General features: G+C 53.4%; 9 protein-coding genes across 9 annotated transcripts; 5 read left to right on the top strand and 4 right to left on the bottom strand.

Annotated features, from left to right (window-relative positions):
* Window positions 1-72: 72 nt before the first annotated feature.
* PV07_12056 (uncharacterized protein) lies at window positions 73-1,203 on the bottom strand (the record flags this gene model as incomplete). Its single annotated transcript, XM_016399547.1, has 2 exons — window positions 73-1,007; window positions 1,059-1,203. 2 exons carry the CDS (start codon window positions 1,201-1,203, stop codon window positions 73-75), a joined length of 1,080 nt encoding a protein of 359 aa, XP_016244109.1.
* A 638-nt stretch (window positions 1,204-1,841) lies between these two features.
* On the bottom strand, window positions 1,842-3,325 carry PV07_12055 (uncharacterized protein). Its single transcript, XM_016399546.1, has 2 exons — window positions 2,804-3,325; window positions 1,842-2,738 (listed from the first exon to the last, which is right to left on the bottom strand). Exons 1-2 carry the CDS (start codon window positions 3,087-3,089, stop codon window positions 2,116-2,118), a joined length of 909 nt encoding a protein of 302 aa, XP_016244108.1. The 5' UTR covers window positions 3,090-3,325; the 3' UTR covers window positions 1,842-2,115.
* Window positions 3,326-3,628: 303 nt separating this feature from the next.
* PV07_12054 (uncharacterized protein) lies at window positions 3,629-4,720 on the top strand. Its single transcript, XM_016399545.1, has one exon. The coding sequence runs from the start codon at window positions 3,837-3,839 to the stop codon at window positions 4,704-4,706; it is 870 nt and encodes a 289-aa protein (XP_016244107.1). The 5' UTR covers window positions 3,629-3,836; the 3' UTR covers window positions 4,707-4,720.
* A 641-nt stretch (window positions 4,721-5,361) lies between these two features.
* Window positions 5,362-6,126, bottom strand: PV07_12053 (uncharacterized protein; the record flags this gene model as incomplete). The annotated part of the gene is made up of 2 exons (XM_016399544.1): window positions 5,362-5,913; window positions 5,995-6,126. The coding sequence occupies 2 exons, from the start codon at window positions 6,124-6,126 to the stop codon at window positions 5,362-5,364; spliced, it is 684 nt and encodes a 227-aa protein (XP_016244106.1).
* Window positions 6,127-6,948: 822 nt separating this feature from the next.
* On the bottom strand, window positions 6,949-7,530 carry PV07_12052 (uncharacterized protein; the record flags this gene model as incomplete). The annotated part of the gene is made up of 1 exon (XM_016399543.1): window positions 6,949-7,530. One exon carries the CDS (start codon window positions 7,528-7,530, stop codon window positions 6,949-6,951), a length of 582 nt encoding a protein of 193 aa, XP_016244105.1.
* A 1,273-nt stretch (window positions 7,531-8,803) lies between these two features.
* Window positions 8,804-9,741, top strand: PV07_12051 (uncharacterized protein; the record flags this gene model as incomplete). The annotated part of the gene is made up of 2 exons (XM_016399542.1): window positions 8,804-9,114; window positions 9,176-9,741. Exons 1-2 carry the CDS (start codon window positions 8,853-8,855, stop codon window positions 9,739-9,741), a joined length of 828 nt encoding a protein of 275 aa, XP_016244104.1. The 5' UTR covers window positions 8,804-8,852.
* Window positions 9,742-10,537: 796 nt separating this feature from the next.
* PV07_12050 (uncharacterized protein) lies at window positions 10,538-12,411 on the top strand. The gene is made up of 3 exons (XM_016399541.1): window positions 10,538-11,277; window positions 11,532-11,629; window positions 11,708-12,411. Exons 1-3 carry the CDS (start codon window positions 11,192-11,194, stop codon window positions 11,959-11,961), a joined length of 438 nt encoding a protein of 145 aa, XP_016244103.1. The 5' UTR covers window positions 10,538-11,191; the 3' UTR covers window positions 11,962-12,411.
* On the top strand, window positions 12,399-14,564 carry PV07_12049 (uncharacterized protein). Its single transcript, XM_016399540.1, has 2 exons — window positions 12,399-13,445; window positions 13,498-14,564. The coding sequence occupies exons 1-2, from the start codon at window positions 13,159-13,161 to the stop codon at window positions 14,060-14,062; spliced, it is 852 nt and encodes a 283-aa protein (XP_016244102.1). The 5' UTR covers window positions 12,399-13,158; the 3' UTR covers window positions 14,063-14,564.
* Window positions 14,565-15,414: 850 nt separating this feature from the next.
* Window positions 15,415-15,808, top strand: PV07_12048 (uncharacterized protein; the record flags this gene model as incomplete). The annotated part of the gene is made up of 2 exons (XM_016399539.1): window positions 15,415-15,443; window positions 15,496-15,808. 2 exons carry the CDS (start codon window positions 15,415-15,417, stop codon window positions 15,806-15,808), a joined length of 342 nt encoding a protein of 113 aa, XP_016244101.1.
* Between the last annotated feature and the right edge of the window lie 5,095 nt (window positions 15,809-20,903).

Here is a 20,903-nt window from a genome sequence, read left to right as displayed (position 1 = left end):
AATTCATGGTGGATGTCAGTCCAATGTTGCGACCGCCGTGGTAGCATCTAATGTTCCTACAACCTGCCAACCTCAGGCAAAGAAAATTGGTTGCTCACCTCGCAACGCCCTATATCGGTTTGTTGCAGCCTCCAATCGAACAGCACCTTTGACAAGAAACGGCCAGTCATCTGCAAAGCCCTGGGTGACCTCCCAACTCTCCGTGACATCCGGTTCACCCCAAAGCACACACCCATGTTTCAGAGCAAGGTCAATCTCATGCCAGGTATGCCTGCCGGCAAGCGCCATACATAATCTCCCCTCTAGTGGGTGTTTCTGGACATACCAATGATCTATGGCATTGTCTCTCACAACGGAGTCTGGAAAGATATCAAAGCATGGGTGGTGCGACACCGTTTGTTGTAGGTATGTCGGCTGAAAGTCCGGTGCCAAGGTAGAAGTGTCAATTTTCCCAGTGATAAAAGGACTATCAGAGGCCCAAGAGGCCATGAAGTGCATTTCCATGTTCAATGCCCTGATGTTCTTTGCAAGTCCGCGGAAGACATTGTAATACATCAGGTTGAGGAGCTGATCTTCCGGGCTAGGTATGAAAGTGTGATAGCGTATGCCAACAGCGTGAATGATGCTTTCTTCGAAAACGACCGGGTCTGAATCTCTCGCCGAGATGTCCTCATCAAGAACTTCCGTGCCTACAGGACCGATATGCAGCATCGTCTCCTCGAATCTTCGACACCACGACTGCACGGGCTTGAGGTTAAGATGTTCACTCGACGTCTTTACCGACCCGAAAGACACGGTGATGTTGTGTCGTGTAGAGAGCTTCCCAGCAGCAGATACCAGGGAGCTCAAAGTGATGGGTCCATTTGACATCACGCTGTCTTTCGCTTCGAGGGTAAAGACGCCGACACCAGGTAGTCTGGACCATCGATGACGGCTGTTTTCTTGTTCAATGCCGGCCTCAGTCATGGTTCTCTTCCGAAGTAGCTTCTGTTCAGTCTGGCGTTTCCCTGCGCGCTTTCATTAGCCCAAGAAGTCCACACCGGACTCAGGTAACAAACTGTAGGCCCGTCTGTTTAATCGGTTTTGTAATCGGCGTCGTTCTTTGATATCCGTCTTGCCAGCCCACAACTCATCTACGTTTCGTGCCTCCGGGTGGCCCATTAGGGTGACATCAAAGATGCCGTGATCATTTATGTGGTCCATAGCTGTCACCTCCTCACACCCTCTCCGCTATTTTGCCAAATGTAGGCGTCCGCAGGACGGTTATCGAGGCAGTCGAATGGAACTTTTCCGGCAAAGGGGGGCTTTCTATCTTGTAAAGAGCGCTTGGTTTATCTGTAAATTTCCATCACTCGGGAGACAAGGCAAGATCTTGAACGATGGACGGAGGACGAACTTCAGGTCGTAGTGGATGGTATATCTGCCAAGTTTACTGATTACTATTCAATCGATTGGCTGACACGAGTGGCCGCGGAGGAACGCATGGCGAAAATACGCTGACGCATCAATATTGGTCACATATAGCCGGGGGGGCACTCCAAGTCTGGGGTTTGATACTGTAGGCAGGCCCTGTCACCACCGTTTGAACCCTCGTAGCATCATCGTGGGCTGAGCGCAGGTTCTGAGGGTCAGAGGAGTCAGAGTCCAGGACGTAAGACGAGACGTAATCCCGAGAACTCTTGACGGTAGCTAGTGATGAGACTGTCTCGTGAACGGAATCATGGCTCTTTTGGACTTAGGCGGATACGGGTCAGATAAGTCGAAGACCTTGGGAATCGTGTTTTGAGCAACGTGAAGAGGACAGGAACAAATTGAGAACTTTTTCATCTTGTCAGGAGAAGTTGGCTCAATCGACGGCATTGATTTGGAGACTCCTGTCGGCGCCTCCTGCGGGCGCTTTCAAATGACAGAGAATGACAACTGGAACTAAATAATCGAGTAGACTTCGAACACTCTTCAGTTTCTTCCATCAGTTCCTGCGGGATGAACAACCTGCCAAATCTCTCAAGCTCACAGAGAGGGATATTCTTCCAAAACAACCTAGGTACAGCCACAGGTCTGAATGGCGTACACGTGATCTTAAATGTCGTGGGTTCCGAGGCCCTACCCGAAATGTCACTTGAATATCTTGACCTTGAGTAGGTCTGCCAGGCCCAGTTTGCTGAGAAAGGTCTCCCTCACCAAGTCGCGGACGCCGTTGACGATGGTTGCGCCCCCTCCGTCGTACTCAACATGCACCCTGAATGGCCGTTTGCCATGTTCTGTATCAACCACGCGCCGAACCGCTTCTGCAACGGCTCCAGGATCAGCATCCGGGGAAACAATCTTGTCATGACCTTGGGCGCTGATCTGATCCCACCCTCTCAGAGCGCCTTCCATATACTCTTTTTCGACTGCTGTATCCCCCGCCTTCATCGCAGTGGCGAAGTGATTGGTGCCTTTTGTGAAAACGCCGGGCACGATTATGGACGTTTCAATGCCGAACTGAGTCAGCTCCACGGCATAGGTCTGTGCGAGGGAGTCCTGGGCAGCCTTGGCCGCAAAATATGGTGCCAGGAACGGGGAACTCGGCCCGTGAGCGCTGCTGGACGACACCCACACAAGCAGCCCGGTTCCAGCCCGTCTCATATGCGGCAGGACGATTCGATTGATGCGCTGACAAGAAAGGCAGTTGACTTCGTACATCTCCATAAATTGTTCTGGCGTGTATGCCTCAGCTGGTCCAAAATTCATGTGTCCTGAACAGCTGTCAGAACTGGTCTTCCGCGAGTCGCTCCTCTCAAGGTATCTACCTGCCACTTACCAGCGTTGTGTACAACAACGTCTATCCTTCCCTCGTCGGCCATGATCTTGTCGACCGCCCTCCTGATCGAGTCATCCTTGACCACATTGAGCTGTATGCCTCGGAGCTGACAGCTGTTCTCTCTCGCGAAGTTTGCGGCATCCCTATACACCGGAGTTTTGTCGTCATTAGACTGCAGAAAGCCAGCATAAACCGTGTGGCCCGATCTTGCCAGTGCTCGAGCCGTCAAGGCTCCAAAACCGGAGCCTGCCCCGGTAACCAAGCTCACAAGGGGCCGCGCAGCCATTTTCTAGTATGTGTGTTTGAGGTCTCGGATTTGGCAAGGCAAATTTGTCTGGACGTGGGAGAAACTGAACACCGTGAAACATGTTTCTTATATCTGAGATATCTACAACATGGACCGTTCATACTGCGAAATGTCCTTGCATGTCGACTCCAAACATTTTCTGGACTTACCAACGCGGCCTTCGGAGATCTAGATCACCTCTCTGAGCGAGTCTCATGTACGAACGGAATAGAGTGAGCGCTCAATCGAAGACAAACAGCGCCGAGGCGTGCGGTATATTTCCAGAGGACAATTACATCAGTGGCGACTTTCTCAGCAGAAGATTGGCTGGTCCGACGCATACCCGGAGAAGGTCGTATGTCCTCATTCTGCCTCCAACAACCTGTCGGTGATTGCGGAGAAATGAGTTTCCCAAAACAGCACCTTTTCCTCAATTGGAAACGCTTTGTCCGCGTCGCTGGCCTTATGCCACGGCGCTAAGCATCCGGGAATGCTAAAGGCGACCGTCGAAACAGGAGGGAAGAAACAAGTCGCTTCACACGACGTCGGCCGGAGACGTCTTTCGATACCTATCGCCATGGTTGATCAGGACATTCTGCGAAAATGGCACAATGTCGTCTCGAACCTGGACTTACGAAAACTCGGCGATAGTCATGGCCCGGCAAGGACCAATGTCTATATCAAGGGGGTGGGAGAACCCCAATCTCGAGCAGTTCTGATTTCTATCCATATCAACAACAAAACTCCATGAGACAGTTTAGAGCAATCATCTCCAAACACAAATCCAACAAGACGTCATCTTCCCAGCAAGCCACTCCAAGCACGACACCCGCGACTCACCCACCAGCCACAACCAAACCCACCACCATGTCCTCCGCTCCTCTCTCAGGCAAGGTCGCCGTGATCACGGGTGGCACAAAAGGCATTGGCGCCAGCACAGCTACACTCCTAGTCCAACTCGGAGCCAAAGTCGTGGTCAACTACGGCCGCGACAGTGCCGCGGCGGAGAAAATCGTCTCGCAACTCGGCAGCGACAAGGCATACGCCGTACAAGCCGACGCCGGGACGGTCGCGGGCGTCGAACACTTGGTGAAAGCGACGGTCGACAAATTCGGGCAGATCGACATCCTGATCCCCAACGCGGGAATCCTGCCCATGAAGACGGTCGAGTCGTGCACGGAAGAGGACTTTGACCGGACCTTCAACCTCAACGTCAAAGGCCCCTTCTTCCTCGTGCAAAAGGCCCTGCCGCACATGGCGCCCGGCAGCAGCATCGTGCTCATCTCCACGACGCTGTGCCACGCCTCCACCGTCAACGGACCCTACACACTCTACTGCTCGACCAAGGGTGCCATCGAACAGCTGACCCGCCTCCTCTCCAAGGACCTGCTCGCCCGGAAAGGCATCCGGGTCAACGCGATCGCGCCGGGTCCCACGGCCACCGACCTCTTCCTCGAGGGCAAGAGCGAACAGGTGCTCAAGGTGCTGGCGGGCTTCCACCCGGCCAACCGGATCGGCAAGCCCGAGGAGATCGCCCAAGCGATCGCATTCCTCTGCGGCCAGGGCGCCGAGTGGGTGAGCGGACAGACTATCAGGGTGAACGGCGGTATGGCTTAGATGCTTTGGAGGACATTTTCTTAGTGTATAAAGCAGGAAGTCGCTAGAAGAGTCAAAAGAGCGGACTGGGCAAATGTTGAGATTCATCGGCTACAAGGCAAGCAAAATGGAAGCGGCAATGGCATTATCCCTGGATCTATATTTCGTTTGATATGTTCATGAATAGATTCCTCCATCTCAATTTGGTCAAGGTCCCACGGAAGTTCTTCGTTGCAGGCGGCACCGGTAAAGCCCCCAAGGCTGCGGCTCGGACAAGAGCTCTTTGTTTCTCATACCAACATGGGGCTGGACAAACGATAGGCTGCAGTCTGGAGTGGCCTGCCTGCCGCCCAGTCAATCTAGAGTCACAGCAATGGTAGACCACGACGAAGGGCAGACGGACAGGGTGGCGTGTTGGAGATATGCTGTAGACGCTGAAAACATGCGAGCGCGATGGGCATGTGATACTCGCAGCTCTGTTCAAGGAAAAAGAAATTGAAATGGCTATAATTAGGATCATACGCTAATCACCATTTGAATCCCACAAGATCGTTGACGGCTTCGCCCAATGCGCACCAGGGGCCGGCCCGCATGGAAGATGCTCATTCTCTCATTCAGTCATACCCAGTCGTAACCACTGCCGATTCCGATCGCCCGAAACAATACCGTGTCAAGTTCATCCTCGCTTTCCTGAGCCAGCCTGCTTCAGTGCAAAAGCGTCTCGAATCCTCTTGGCCTGCAATTCCTTCTCCCTCTCAAATTTCTGCTGGTTCGTCTCCGCCCGCTCTTTTCTCTCGCGCTCCCGCCGGGGATCGACCCCGGGTGGCGCAGCGCATATCGGGTTGACCTGAGGGCTAAGGGCAGTGGATGGGGGTTCGACGGTACTGCGGAGGATCGCGTCCCAGTGGTGGTCTCTGACTTCTCCTCGATTGCTGTCCGTTTCAGTGGCCGGAATTTGATCCACAATGTAGAATGTCTCAGGGAAGGTCTGCGTGCCATCATCGTAGTACCATCGCAAAGAAATGTTAGAAGTGGAGATATGACTCGTTCCAGTATGATCGGTCAAGGTGGTCGGTGCATTCGGGCGAATGGTACCGCGGGTGGCAACCGCCTTGCTCTTTGAAATGATGCTCTTCGACAATGTGCTATCGTGAAGCGCATGACACAGCTTGACGGGATGCTCCTGGCCCTCCGCGATGACGAAAATGCACACTTTCGAATTCAAAGCCTACTCTCAAGTGTCAGCGAGCGTGCGAATAGCATAAGATGTGCTTTGGTTAGGAGCAGAAAGGACGAATTGAAATCGTACCATTGGTGAAGTCCTGTCAGATGGACGAAACAACTGCGGACGACGAGCTTGCCACGAGCGATATGAAGTCTCGAGCTGATGGGAATCTTGCATAAGAGCGTTCGAGATCGGGCGATTGTGCCCTGTCGCCATGCCTCAAAATGGGCGGGTGGCCGAACAGTGAGGCGAGTACAGGGCAAACAAGCCGGTAGCTGAAACCGCGAAACAACTAGACAAACTTCGTGCCCAAGCCCGGATTGAAATGCCCATGTGTTGGCAACTTGGTATTGGAGGATGCTTCGTCTTTCATATACCCGGGAGAAGATGTGCTCATGTACATCTTGTGCCAACGGTACATCCTTGTCGACTGCAGCTTTCGAGTGATGACATTTTGCTGCACTCGGGCTTGCTAGTCACCTGGGACTGTCGGGGGTGACCATGAACGCTAGATTTGTCACTTTAGAATGCGGAGGTTGAGAACAAGCCACAAGAACAATTGACAGGTTGAACAAGACTTCTGAAGATACCAAACTGAATAGTCCATTCTCGGATCCGCTGTGGCGGCTTCCGCGATGTCCAGATGACCATATCCGTACAAAATTAACGTCGTTGGCCATTTGGCAATGTTTTGTTGACTGGGGACTTTACTCAACCAGCTGTGTAACAAATCCGTCTTCAGTAGCCCGTCACCCAAACACCTCCCTCGGTCCGAATCCAGATTTCGGGGGGGATTTTGTCATACGACCTCGCTTCAGAAGTCCGTGAGGAGGGAGTCCTTTCCCAGAAATTAAGGTCTGTGTCTCATCTTTTGGTGGTACATCCATGGGATTATTCTCTTCATAAGTAGAACGTCTGCGCTCGTGCTTGATCCGGTTGGTGTGCTTTTGTCGTGTGAAGATTGATTCGATGCCCCGGTGCCGTGATGCTTCAACTGCAAAACCCTTCACGAAAACCACCGTACTTTTTCGGATTTCCCTACTGTGAGCTCTCTTTTCTTCGGTTGAGCTCGACCAAAGCGATGAACTCATCCCAGTTCTCCTCGATCCATGGTCGACCAAGGATGCAGTCGAATTTTGCTTCGGATTCTGGTGGCAAAACATAAAACGGCGCTCGATATGATGGCGAACTCTGGTCCGCTTCGGATCTGTAACTCCGAAAATGCCACTGAAGGACGACAGTACTGCTGAGGTCGGTGTATCCACCAATTGAATGCACACGGCCATTGTATGGCTGTTTGTTCAGGTCCAATTCAGTGTGGGCCTCGTCAGAAATCAGATTGAAATCGGCACCAGTATCCAACAGTACTCGCCGCGGGGTGGTCGCCGATTGACGATGACCTAGCCGTGGATTCTTCTTCGGCTCCAGGTGGATGAACATAAGGACCACAAAGAGATTGAGACGCCTCCTTCTTTCTTCCACCAACATGACTTCTCCAAGGTATTTTGGAAGACCACTACCGTCATAATCTTCTGTCCTGCTCGGCTCTTCGGCCTCTGTTTGGAGCGGGCGCTTGATGATAGAATCTCGCGGCCGGTCAAGAATGGGCTTTTTGGCCATGGCTTTTGAGTCCGGAAAAGCCCGAAGTAAATTGGAAGCCCTTTTGGATGAATGCTTCCTCCAGCTGACTCGGGCCATCCTGTCTTTCACAAGGTCAGTAATTCTCTTGTTCAACTGGGGCAAATGGTGGTCTCCTCTTACTGGTAGGTCCCGTCACGGCTTTTCCCTCTCGCTCTAGCCCGCCGTCTCAAACTCCGCGGTTCATTCACGTTGCAAATGGATAGGTCCGAAGCCACCAGCACGGAAAAGAGCAGCAACAGAGACAGACAAGTCCGCCATCTTAAATACTACCAAGTGACAGTCAAGCCAGTTTGGGAATGGCATGATCTCCGCTTGGATCGTGTCGTTGTACAGGGTCGGGCCCGTCCTTCGGGCGAGCTGCAATATGGCAACATGTGACAAACTCCTCCAAACACGATGAGAACCCTTAGCCGGCATACAGGGCTGCAGCTGTGGGCCTCCGAATCCCTGAGACATGTCGACTTCTTGACAAAAAACAGGCGATTCCATGTGCAAAGCAAAACGGTTTTGGAGAGTTCGGGAGTACCTCCCAATATCGTGGATCAGTGTCACGACAGGAGGCGTGTCTTTGCAACAGTAGCACCGTGGTCTGGAGAATGGTAGAGACTGAATCGACGATTGCCAACGAAAGCACCAGCAACTATTTCGGGACCACATTCGGTAAGGGAAGTTGCAGCATTGGATTTTGCCGCACTGAGGGAGCCCGAGACCTTGTCAGACTTCTGACGGGCAACTATTGCGGTGCAAACTTTGTCTCAAATTTACAAATGGCCAAATATTCAGGGACTTCTGGTCTGTGGACCAAGATGGAGTGGTTCCTGGGTACATCATGAGATACATCGTAAACCAAGCCGGTAACTCATGGTAGGTGTGTCGTAAGAAACAAGCACGTGCTTTGAACGCCATTGCCACGTAGGTGAGATTGGTAATATGGGCGATCTTCGCGTAGTTTCCGAACGCAGGGACAGCCAGGCTCTCAATATGCAGCAGTTGCCAGGAAATCAACCAAATGGAGAGCTTCTGCAGAGTGGCATTGTCCGCCCATTCTCCTATTGGAAGCCTCCCGTTGGTGAACGCTGGAAGGCGAGAGCTCGGAGCCTGCCAATTCCTCTTGGGCAGCGATGCAGGTGGAAGCCCTTCGACGAGCGCCCCACAGAGGAGGAGACGCAGCTGCGTTGGACAAGTTAGTCTGTGAGTCCTCATTATAAGCAGACATCCGCCCGCTGTCCTCCCACAGAAGACATACCCCTGATCTTCATCATCTTCTCGGAAGCCGCCGACAAGATCGCTGCGTTACGACCATGACGGGGTACGGGGCTTTGGCATCAATGATGGCTAGCCATCAAAACATCGAAGCTTTCAGAAAATTCTCCAGCATGAACCTAGAGAATATTCTGCACATGCAAGCGGAGCTGCAACATCTCGAAGTGGTGATCAACGAGGTGAGGAAGATACCAGGGCTTAATAGCTTCGACCGGATATGGATCGATAACCCCGAGAGCATGTCCGAAGAGGACATACACCGGATCTTTGAGCGGTCAAGAACCCTGCTGGACCAGTATTGTAGGAAGCATGGCTCTAGAACCAATGATTGAGGATAGGGTCGCTGACACAGTGGGGCCAGATCGAGCTCTATTGAGAACGGCAAGAATCAACGCCTTGCAGCAACCGCGAAAAGACAACCTCGAGCTCCGCAGGCAGTGGTATGACGAAGAAAGCGGTGGCGACCAGTTCCTGTACGGTGTGGAAGCGGGCATCTTCCGAGATGCGAGCATCGACGAAGACCTGTTGACGCTAAACGAGAATATTGGAAGCAAAGACGCTCTTGCCAACTTTCTGAGCGAAAAGGTGGTGCCGCTATATCACCGGGTAGTAGGATATAAGCTTCACCGGTCTATGGCAGAGAAAGCGTTTGAGCGGACTTGGGAGTACAGGCCAGAAACGTTGGTGCAGGTTGGGAATACGATATGTATGCTGTTGTCAGCCGTGATTCCGGCACTGTCAATCCTGGTGTTGTTCAGTGTGAAGAGCATGGCTGCACGCCTGGTTGCAATCAGCATGATGAGCCTGGTGTTTTCATTGGTGATGAACGTGATTGCTCAGAGACGGGCCGACGTCTTCATGTCAACCACAGCATTTGCGGCAGTGCTGGTGGTGTTTGTAGGCTCAGCAAACGTGATGGGCGGTTGAAGGTGGATTGAAAGAGGTATACAAGGGAGAGGCAGAAAACCCCCGAGCCGTTGCACAGTGACACCTTTGACCCTGGCCACGGCTTGGTTCTGGCCATGTTATTATCGACCACTGTCACACTGGGGCTGTTGTGGGAGCTGGACAATGCAGTTGCGCGGGCTCAAATGCAATTGTTGGGGTGCAGGACGGGCAAAAGGACGACAGGTCATATTGAGCTGGGCCCTTCTCTTCAGTTTTTCCCTCGCAAAGCACACAAGTCAGCGCCAGCAGCTTCAGGTAGGGAAGTACGGAGTACGATAATGTGAATGGCAATCAACCGGAAAACGCTTCCGCGCAAGCACAAGCACTGGAGACGGGAGAGAGAACGGGGCGCTGATGATTCGGTCTGTCCGGTGAGGCAAAATGACGTTGAGCTGAAGGTTGAGGAAGTGAAGCGAGACAAGAGCCCGAGAGACCAAAAAGGAGAGTTGCAGGAAGAACCCAGAGGGCGCCAAGGCGATGGCCATGGGGCCCCTCGGTATCGCAGTTTCTTTGTTCCGGGAGATGGGGTCCTGGTCAGCCTTGGCGCCATTGATGGAGCTCGGGACAGGGAGACGGGGTCCAATTAGGGAGCAGTAGTAGCGAGCCTTTGCCCATCAGGAACTTCGGAAGCCCAGGGGAGGCCTAGTGAGCCCTACTCAAGAGGGTCACAGCCAGAGGGTGAGCACTGAGAAGAGAGCCGCAGCCGCAGCCGCACGGGGCAACTCCTCTGCCATCACCAGCATGCTGATTGTGCACTTCCCCAACCTCCCTGCCTGCTCGGACCTCCCAATTACCCACAGAAGCTCTCTTGCCCACCTCCTCTCCTCCCCTCGCCCTCGCCTGTCGCCCCTCGCCCTTCGCCCCTCGCTCTCTGGCTCTCGCGCACTTCCCAGCTCTTCTCCCTCCCACTTTTCTCTTGTGCTGCTTGCACTCCTGGCACTTCAGCCAAAATCTGCTTCTCCTCTTCTCCTCTCCTCCAGCCCTCTGGAGCTTCCCTCCTGGTCAAGCAAGGTCAAGCGGCACGCCAACCACTGGCCAACTGCTCTATGCACTATGATGCGCACACCTCGGGCTCTGTCTTTTCCCACCCCCCGACTGCCCTGAAGCCCGCCTCTTGCGTCCCCCGATTGCTCTCCTCTCCCCTCTGTTCGCTCCCCTGAGCTGCTGACTAGTGCAAACCTGGGACATGGACTCTGGGCCCTGACGTTTGCCCACAGCTCTCCCCCCCCAGCTCTCCCCCCCAGCGCCCTCCCAAGTTTCTCAGCCGTATTCCGCTCGCTCACCCCCTACCTCGACCACGCATCTCTTCTCCCTTTCTTTGTTCCCCCCATAGCTTGCTTTCACTTGTATTTCTATCCTTTTTCCGTCTCTCCTAGACCTCCTTCAATCTTGCCTCACCTACACGTCACATCCAAACATCCTCTACAACATGGCGCCCACCAGAAGCCGACCAGGCGACGAAGAAGAAGAAGAGCTCGAGCTCCCCGAGGACGACGAGGAAGAAGAAGAAGAAGAGTAAGTTTCATCTTGTCTGTCCTCGTTTCTTGATCGTTTCTGCTTGAACACCCACCACTCGAGGTGGAACCGACCGTCTGAAGCATCCTTCCCTCTCTGAATACCGTGTCCGGCCTGATCATTGTGCGCGGGCCATGGCACAGCCCAGCATGCATCATCTCCTCATCCTTGCTCTTCCCCTACACTTGTGTCACACATTTTGCTGGCATCGGCCCGGATAATCATTGAGTACTGATATCTTCCGTCCTGCGCAGATATGAAGACGACGACGACGAGGATGATGAAGATGGAGATGAGGAGGAAGAGGAAGAAGAAGATGTAGAGGGCGAAGAGGAGGAGGAGGAGGAACAAGGTAAGCCCTGACCTCACCTTGTTTTCAAGTAGTCTCTGCTACCGTCCAAACTCGATGGCTAATTCACCGTTGACACAGCCCCCCCTCCCAAAAAGCGAAAGGCCGAAGCCGAACCTGCCGAACCTGCACCCAAGAAGTCCAAGCCTGCCGCCCCGGAAGAGGAGGAGGACGATGAGGAGGAGGAAGATGGCGAGGATGCTCCCGAGGACGACGCCGACGAGCAAGACCAAGAAGAGGATGAGCCTGCGGTCAAGACCAAAGTTATTTCGGGCTCCGAGGGCAAACAGGCCGCGGCCACTGCCGAAACTGAGGAGCTCGACGACGAAGAATAGTCACCGACGGTTCTTGGTGGGTGGCTTCCTCTGGCAAAGCTGAAGTGGACGTTGGCAAGATGGATAGAACACGGCGAAAATTTCTCCAATGTAAAAGGGACAGTATCTCCAGCACCCACTGCCGCGGGGAAACTGCCCGTGTTGCAAGCCATCTGCTCGACCTACTCGCTGTCTCGCCTGTAAAATTTCCCCTCGTCTGTGTTCAAGTCGTCCCTACAAATGACTCTTGTGATGTTAAGCGTAAATTCTCCTGTCGCCATGGGTTTTCTCGGCTTTGCAGACTGCGAAATCGTTGGCGGCTTCAACTAGAGGTTGACAACGACTTCAGCAATAACGAATCGCCAGCCATTGAGAGCCACCAGCTTGCTTCTGCCTTCCTGTCTCGGCTCAGTCCATCCGGCTCGCCCGAATACCATGAAAGCTCCAAGCTCTTTCGACTTGCAGGCCGAAGTTGCTTCTCCCAAGGATTGCCCTCTCTCTTTCTATGTGTGGCCACCCCTGTGTAAACGAGTGCCGATCTGGGACGCTTGGCGGCAGTTTCTCGCAGGTGCACCCTGTTCGAAAGGCCCTCCCTCGGGAATAACCAGCCGGTGCTGCTGGTGGTGCCGGTTGCAAAGCACGGTGATGAGCGGGCGTAGCGGCCGCACGCGAATCGCTCGAGGATTCTCCCCTCGCAACACATGCCAGCCAAGAGTATAAGGATAATACCACCAACCAAGCAAAGATTGTCGGGGGTGTAGCCTTTGTCATCCTCGAGTTGCATTCGACACGCATCCTGCACCGTGTTTCGGCCTTTGGATGGATGGCTGAGAAACTTGATGGCCTTGGCCGACACAACGAGCACGGACGTCTGCCCGCGTGGACTTGTCTACCCGCGAAGCTTCCATCAGGTTGAGTCGAGATGTTCAGATGATGCCGCACAGCGCAAGATTACTTCATCGAGCACATTCTCAGCTGCCTCCATCGGCCGCTTTTCTCTTGGCCGTGTGTGGGCGAAGAATGGGCTCTAAAAGCCGAGACACGCCTGGGCGCCAGCTCTATGGTATAAAGGTCTTCACAAGGTCAACTTGTGAGAATATGCAACATCTAAGAATCGTGCGATAACAATCAACGACGCGTCAATCCAGCCTCCATCAGCCTATTGCTAACTACAACTCCGTGTGACCTCAATCGAGACTCAAAAGCATCTCGAGGACAATGACAAACTCCAAAGTCTGGTTCATCACCGGGTGCAGCAGTGGATTCGGTCGGGAACTCGCACTTGGTGCATTGAGACGGGGTGATAAAGTCATCGCAACCGCTCGCAATGCCAGCAAGCTTGATGACATCAAGACTGCCGGCGCTACGACGATGAGTTGGGATGTTACTGCGCCCTTGGAGGATCTCAAGAAGGCAGCTGAACAAGCGCATCAAGTTTACGGAAGATTCGACTATCTAATCAACAATGCGGGCTATAGCCAAGTCGGCGGATTGGAGGAACTCACGTAAGTCTTTCCTTGGTTCTGTTGCTTCGACAGGAATACTGACCCGGTGAAGACCGGAACAAACTCAAGCACAATTCGCCACCAATGTGTTTGGGCTATTGAACACTACCCGGGCCATTGTTCCGTATATGCGAGCACAACGGTCCGGAGTTGTGGCCAACTTCTCCAGTGTCGGTGCCTGGCGCGGTGTTGCGGGAGTTGGGCTATACTGTGCTTCCAAGTGGGCCGTCAGTGGTATCTCGGAAACTCTTTACTTTGAGCTGGCAGACTTCAACATCAAAGTCTGCACCGTCGAACCTGGATATTTCCGTTCCAACTTTCTCAACGCTGGCAATAAGCTGAAACGAGAGAATGAGATTGCGGACTACGAAGGAACAGCGGTGCGGAAGGGAGAGCAGTTGATGGATGAATATGACAACAAACAGCCAGGCGACATCAAGAAGGGAGTCAAGGTCCTCATCGATGTCCTGACCGGCGAGACTGGTAGGGACATCCCCATGAGGTTGGTACTCGGACCAGATGCGTACGGAACGATCAGGGCCAAGTGCGAGGAGACCATCAAAGGTCTGGACGAATGGAAAGAGCTGACTTGCTCGACCGATCTGGATGAGAAGTAAAGGACCAGGTCCAACCCGGGTGTCCAGCTATCACTTCGACTCTTCCTTGGATATTATTGAGTGACGGGTAAAGGCCAATGCTTGATTGGAGCAGTTGGCTTACTCACCACACCAACCCCTCCATCTCACAAATCTGTCCGCAACAATGGCTGCTGAAGTTCGTTTACCTGCAATCTTGATCGCTTTGTTCATTGACATCGGGCGTCTGCTGAGCCGGATGGTGGATTTCTAGCTGGAAGCCCATGGTTTGCGGGTGCAGTCGTCCTTTCATCAAGCACAGAAGCAGAACCAAATACGAGATCATCTTGCCATCGTGTCAAACGACGAGTTTATGCAAGAGAGGTCTTCGTTGGGAGTCGGTTACTCTTCCGTTCCTGTCTTGGGCCTGTTGGATCACTGACCCCCATGTCGACCTCTCTCGAGCCTCTGCTGTTGGCCATGTGGTCAATCCCTAGGTACATGTCACCCTCAAGTTCACACGTGGTCACCAGCTAGAATGTCTCTTGCTCTCAAGCGTCAGGCCATGTGCTTCACAAAATTCCTTTGGCATGTAAACTGCGACTTTTCATTGACCGAGACCTCGCGTTTATAATTGCCTTCATTTGCTTCCGCATATCAACGTGACGTGCCCGGGTTGAATATAACCGCCATGCAGCATGAACGAATGTTGTGCCCGTGTAAGCGCTGTAGCCATCGCAACTGGCAGCCTCGCTCAGAATCAGTGAGCTCACAGCAATATCATGCTAACATCAGATTCGCTGAAAACATGCCGGGGTCGGCAAGTGGGTCTCGGTAGGGGGCTACGTGGGCTTCGGCAGGACATCGATTAACACAGGGGACGGTGCTCGGCATGGCTCAAAGTCACACTCCTCCTGATCTTCGCGAAGATTCGAATACGGCGTATGTCCCCGTGACCGTCAAGGGTCCACGAGCAGCACAATTGGGACTGATCTGTATTGCCCTAACCTGATTAGGAAGGTTATCCGGCTAGTTTTTACACGCCGGCAAGTCAAACTGCCGTGCGACCGTTCCCACTAGATAGAACAATCAATCAATTCATGAAGTTAGTTCTACAATCTGGATGCGAGGGAGCGAGGCACTTCTCCGGCGTCTCCTCTGGCTACAGAATAGCAGCACGCGGAATTGTCGCCCGTAGTGTCTAGCCACGTTATCAGGCGGAATGTAGGAAGGAAATCCTTCCGGAACAGAAGGTCAACCCTCCTTCGGTGTGGGTGTACCCGTCTTTCACGTGTGCCTTGAGCATGCAGGTCATGGTACAGGGTTTGGTGGCCTACAAAGTATTGTGGACCTGCCACATCTTCGACACCAAGACACATTGACAGCACCCGAAAATGCGTGACGAATACGACTTCCTTGTCTGGTAAGGTTGACCGATCCCAAGAATTTGCTAAACAACTCTGACATTGCCCCAGTGGTGGCAGCACCTCTGGCTGTGTGATCGCAGGACGGCGCGCCGAAGCGGACGGCAGCCCGAAGACTCCCCTAGTCGAGGCAGGTCCGCAGAAGGAACACCTCGAAAACGTCCACATGGTCGGTGGCTGGTCCGAGAACTTCGACAGCGAGACCGACTGTAACTTAGTCACCACACCTATGGAAGGGGTCAACAACCGTCAAGTCAAGCTGAGCGGTGGAAGGTTTCTAGGGGGCTCGTCTGGGGTCAACGGCACCCTTTGCTTTCGCGGTGCTAAGCAAGACTACGATGACTGGAAGTGTGTGTACCTCTGACGAGGCGAGCAAGCTAAGGGGAGTCCTCGGTAGGACCTCGTGCAGACGATCAACAATATTTCCGCAGTGAGTGGACGAAAGCCCGCATCACTGCTCAGAGCTCGAGTGACCTGTGCTGGTAGTCTGAGAGGATTTCCCGAATTTCCAGCTCCTCGCTGTGGAAAGCTGTGCACGACGATATACTCGGTACTCGTAGGCGACCCCGTTGGCCTCGGATGCTGGACTACCCCAGATGTGGGGGCACAGGAGAAATCCTGTTGGTTCCCGCGAATCCTGGGTTCGGTAAGTGGGTCGAGAGCAACAAGGCTGCCGACCAAGCATTCCGATCCAATCTGCACCCGTCCCATGGCCCTGATAGTCGAGTCGGACGGAAAGAGTCACAACTCGCCACGCCTTTAAGCTGTTCTATCGCCCAGGTTAAACTCAGATGCAACAATCTAAACTCTTCGGGCTCAGCTGTGGCCCCGCGAGCATCCTTCGCTCGCGGTGCAGACTGCAAGACCAACTATTGACTCTGCCATCTGCCATCATATAAACTGGTAGACTACCTCCGCCTCTCAGTCCGAGTGTTCGCGACACCCCTTCCCTGTTCCTGTCCATTTATCCGCTGCAGATTCTAATCAACCTCATCACCATGGCGACAGGCGACGTTTCGCCCTCGTTCGACGACAGGACCGACTTTGAAAACGCCGACCGTGGCTTCATTGGCAAGCTGCATCCCTGTGTGATCAAGAACAGCGCCGGTCGCGTGGTTTGGGACAACGACCAGTATGACTTCTTGCAGGGAGAGTGCCCGCCGACGGCCAATCCGAAGCTTTGGCGTCAGGGACAGCTCTGCTCCAAACAGGGCTTGTTCAAAGTGACCGACGGCATTTACCAAGTCAGAGGCTTTGATATCTCCAACATGACCTTGGTGGAAGGCAAGACCGGAGTCGTTATCATCGATCCTCTCGTCTCGGTGGAATGTGCAGCAGCCGCTCTCGACCTGTACCGGAGATACCGTGGTCATCGGGAGGTCAAAGGGGTGATTTACTCGCATTCTCATATAGATCACTTTGGTGGAGCACCGGGAGTGCTCCCAGCAGACGAGCCCTGCGCCATTCCCATCATTGCACCCGTTGGTTTCATGGAAGAAGCCATGTCAGAAAATATCTATGCGGGTCCAGCAATGCGTATGCGTGCTGGGTATATGTTCGGTTCTCATCTGGTCAAAGGCCCGGAAGGACAAATTGGTACCGGCCTGGGCATGACGACCTCGAGTGGATTGAGTGTGCTGGTAACTCCGACGGTCTTGATTCAAGAGACTGGAGAGGAGCATGTTATTGACGGGGTGAGAATCGTCTTCCAGCTCGTTCCGGAAACAGAAGCACCTGCGGAGATCAACTTCTACTTCCCAGACCAGAAAGCCGTGTGTATCTCGGAATGCGCCACCCACGTTATGCATAACATTATCACCTTGCGGGGCGCCCTCGTTCGCGACGCAAAGGCGTGGTCTAAGTATCTCGACGAAACTATCTCGATCTTCTGTGAGCAGTCCGATGTCCTCTTCGCTGGACATCATTGGCCGACGTGGGGTCGCGAGAATATTGTGAAGATGGTCTCCGAGCAACGAGACTTGTACTCGTATCTCCACGATCAAACGGTCAGGATGATGAACACCGGTCTCACTGGCATCCAGATCGCCGAGAAGATTAAGCTACCCGCATCTTTACAAAAGGCATGGCATATTCAAGGGTTTTATGGCTCGGTAAGCCACAACGTCAAGGCCATCTATCAACGGTACCTGACTTGGTTTGATGGAAATCCGGCACATCTGTGGCAGCTTCCTCCAGAAGAGGAAGCCAAGAGATACATTAAGTGCTTCGGCGGTACAGAGGCGCTGGTCCGCAAAGCCCAAGAATACGCGAGCGAGGGCGATTTGCGTTTTGCTGCCACCCTCCTCGACCATGCGTTGTTTGCCGATCCGACGCCCAATGTCAAAGATGCCCTGGCGACAGTTTTCGAGAAGCTCGGCCATGGTGCGGAAAACGCAACGTGGCGGAATTTCTACTTGACCCGGGCCCAGGACCTCCGGAGCGTCGTGAGAGATGGAGGGGGAGCCATGTCCCGTATTCCAGCCATCAACTCTGCTTTGTCCATCGAGCAGTGGTTTGACTGTCTTTCTGTCCAGCTTGACGGCGCCGCGGCGGCGAACGAGAACATTGTGATAGATTTTCAAGTCCGCGATGAAGGACGGACTTGGCGACTCACATTGAATAACGGCGCTCTCACAAACCGCAGCAGGCCCCAGGGCCAATCCTTCCTTAACGCGGCAGACCTTAGCATGAGCCAGACGAAGAAGGAATTGTACGACGTCTTGCGAGGGGACCTCCGATCGATTCGCCAGAGGACTGGCGATTTGAAGTTGCTACAGAGAGTTTTGGCGCTGTCGTCGGTGCCGATCTCTCATGGCGCGGCGACAAGCCACCTGTAGAAGTCATCTGCTCCAAGCAGTAGTCATGAGTATTAGATATGACATATAGAAGCTTTCTGGTCGCCTTTTGTCGGCTAGAATCTCGGTCCACATGATAATTGTCCACGCTCAGTATACATCCATTCGAAGTCATCGACAATGAAGGGGAGCATACGCGTGGCGTTGGAGCCCTTTTCGATCATGGACTCGTCGAAAAGTCGCATTCTGGGGCACAAAGAGTCTGGGAATGGAAAGAGCTTGTGCACAATGGCAATATATAAGAGATCGATCGTCGAAGAACCCGTTTTGAGGCATGGACGACTGAGGAGTCCGCGTTCCTGACTTCTTGGCTGTTTTCACCTGATCAAGCGTGCATAGGAGGACAGCGGTCTGGGGTCATTTAAGCTGCTCTCTCAGGATAGAGATCAGGATGTCCAGTTCTTCTCCGCAGAGACTGTTCTCGTCGTACGAACTTCCCTCATAACGGATCTGAGGTATGCAAAAGACCCTCGCTAGCGACTTCGGATTAGCAAAGGGAAGACCAAGATCCGTACCTGATATGCAGCAAGCCGTATCTGTTGAACGGGGTTGGGATGTGTTTGGCCTCGCAGGTCTAGCATTCTGCCAGGATAGTTGCAAGCCGGATAGACGCAGAGCGTCGGAAATCTCATAGTCGGCAAGTTCAAGTGGCCGCATGTCGAAGTCCGTTGTCGTAACGCACATCGGTCGTCCATAGCATGCAGCGTCGAGCTTGTCTTGGGCCTGGAGCAAAGGTGTTTCGACAGCGGCAGATACATCTCGGCGGGATACTCACAAACAGGTGCCAGGGTATCCGGCGAAAAATCCCTGCATCCTGAATCTTGGTGCAGGTAGAATCTCTGTGAAGTCCCAATTGGAACAAGGGACGAACAGCGATCTCGATCCAGTACCACGTACAATCAAAACCGCAGTCGAGCGGCGACGTGACATGCCAATGTGTAACTAGGCACAGAGCTTTGAGCTTGACCAAATTATCCTTCTCGCAACCGGTATTGAGCAAAGCTTTCACTTTTGATGTACAGGTGCTCGCTGCTTCCCATCGGTCCAGTCGGTTTGAGATGACGGAACCTGCTTCGAACCAGGCATAGAGCTTGGAGCAGTAACGCAGAAGGCAAGATCTACTTTCCGAGCATGGCATTGGGTGCAGACGACTTGTGCCCGGTGTCGAGTGTTACGGCCTCGTCGCATCTTGGATCCACATGGAGAGATCTGATCAAGGGTTGGGGAGAGGGTGATGTGGACGTTGATAGTACAAGCGAGAGAGAAATACAAAACGTGGTGGCCCTGTGTGCATGACGGCGCAGAAAGCTTCCGACGACCTCACCATCGCTAGTCTCAATCATCTCACGACGACATGTGCCAGTCACAGATCAGATGGGATTGGAATTGGGTGTGTTCTCCAGACTTGCGCCTATACTTGTTCGACGCAGCCTCATTTAACGCAGGCCATCTGGTCTCAGTTGATGAAGCCGGCGGCGACAATAGATTTGGCTAAGAACGAGTTGGACAGTCACCGCCGGGAACCATTCAAGTGAGAGGCACGCTATCATATTCTTCCCGCATATACGTCCAGTGGTATCTTTCATTCGGGTGTGTATCAGGGCAGTAGCGACGGTCCCTTGATTGAGGAGTCTATTGCACAGTTGTTGACGTTGTCGAGTTCCTCACGGGGTTTCGTCTACGAAACGGCCGCCTAGCTCAGACCATGCCTTCAGCAGCGCTGTCTTCTCGTCTTCGGTGGCACATCCTCGAGGCCCTGCATCTTTGTCATGGCCTCAATCTCAATTTGCACCACTCCCTCCCACTCGGATTAGTCCAATCCCGACCAGAACCCGTGGGAAAGTAAAATCACAGAAGTGGCTCGGGCATGACATGACATGACACGAACATGGCCTTTCCCTCCGCTAGTTAGCCTACATCATTTCATCGACCCCAAACGTTTCCATCACTTTCATACCCTGCATAAGGCGGGGCCTGGTCCCCGATCCTCTCTACACGCTTACCACATCTGACCTCACGCGCACAGCGGTGATAAAAATAAAACCTCGGGCTCCCCCAACCAAAGCAAATCCCACACGAAAAGGCTCGATCCTACGAGTCCCCGAACTACGTATTCTTTGGCCCCCTTTAACCTGGCCTGGTTGTAATACCTAGCTGCCTGTAACGAGTAGCGTCTCCGTCCTTGGCCAGAGAATGCCCCGTTTGTTGAACTCCCCCTCCCACCCCTGGTCCGCTCACTCTACCTGCTTAAGAGGTTGCTCGAACTTGGTCTCCACCGTGGGGAATCCCGTCCGTGCGTCAAACTTGCGTTTCAGCGATTGATCCCAATGACAGGACCCCGTATTCTATTCCGCATTGAGCAAGAGTAACATGTCCTCTTTCGAGTCGTGGGGCCCCCATTCTCCTCTATGAAAATTCCCTATCCTACTGGCTTTGATTGCACCCAGGTTGATTGAGGACGCGTAAACTGGTCATCTTCCAGCGAAAACACCTGCCGGCCATCCACGGTTTCGTTGTTGACTATCCTGCCACCCGTTGAAGCGGGTCTCCGCCCCTTGCCTTCCCTCCTATTTCCCGCCTGGCATCCTCCCTGCCGTGGAGTCG

The sequence above is a fragment of the Cladophialophora immunda genome, assembly GCF_000835495.1.
Source record: "Cladophialophora immunda strain CBS 83496 unplaced genomic scaffold supercont1.7, whole genome shotgun sequence".
In the NCBI taxonomy this organism is placed as follows: Eukaryota; Fungi; Ascomycota; class Eurotiomycetes; order Chaetothyriales; family Herpotrichiellaceae; genus Cladophialophora; species Cladophialophora immunda.
This window is presented reverse-complemented; position numbering and strand designations above follow the sequence as displayed.

Excerpts from the sequence above, each read along its gene's own strand:
- PV07_12050 (XM_016399541.1), top strand. The coding sequence starts at position 11,192 with ATGGCGCCCACCAGAAGCCGACCAGGCGACGAAGAAGAAGAAGAGCTC. Across the intron at positions 11,278-11,531 it reads GAGGAAGAAGAAGAAGAAGA|ATATGAAGACGACGACGACG; the intron begins GTAAGTTTCATC and ends CGTCCTGCGCAG. Across the intron at positions 11,630-11,707 it reads GGAGGAGGAGGAGGAACAAG|CCCCCCCTCCCAAAAAGCGA; the intron begins GTAAGCCCTGAC and ends CCGTTGACACAG.
- PV07_12054 (XM_016399545.1), top strand. The coding sequence starts at position 3,837 with ATGAGACAGTTTAGAGCAATCATCTCCAAACACAAATCCAACAAGACG.
- PV07_12055 (XM_016399546.1), bottom strand. The coding sequence starts at position 3,089 with ATGGCTGCGCGGCCCCTTGTGAGCTTGGTTACCGGGGCAGGCTCCGGT. Across the intron at positions 2,739-2,803 it reads CGTTGTTGTACACAACGCTG|GACACATGAATTTTGGACCA; the intron begins GTAAGTGGCAGG and ends ACAGCTGTTCAG.
- PV07_12049 (XM_016399540.1), top strand. The coding sequence starts at position 13,159 with ATGACAAACTCCAAAGTCTGGTTCATCACCGGGTGCAGCAGTGGATTC. Across the intron at positions 13,446-13,497 it reads GGCGGATTGGAGGAACTCAC|ACCGGAACAAACTCAAGCAC; the intron begins GTAAGTCTTTCC and ends GACCCGGTGAAG.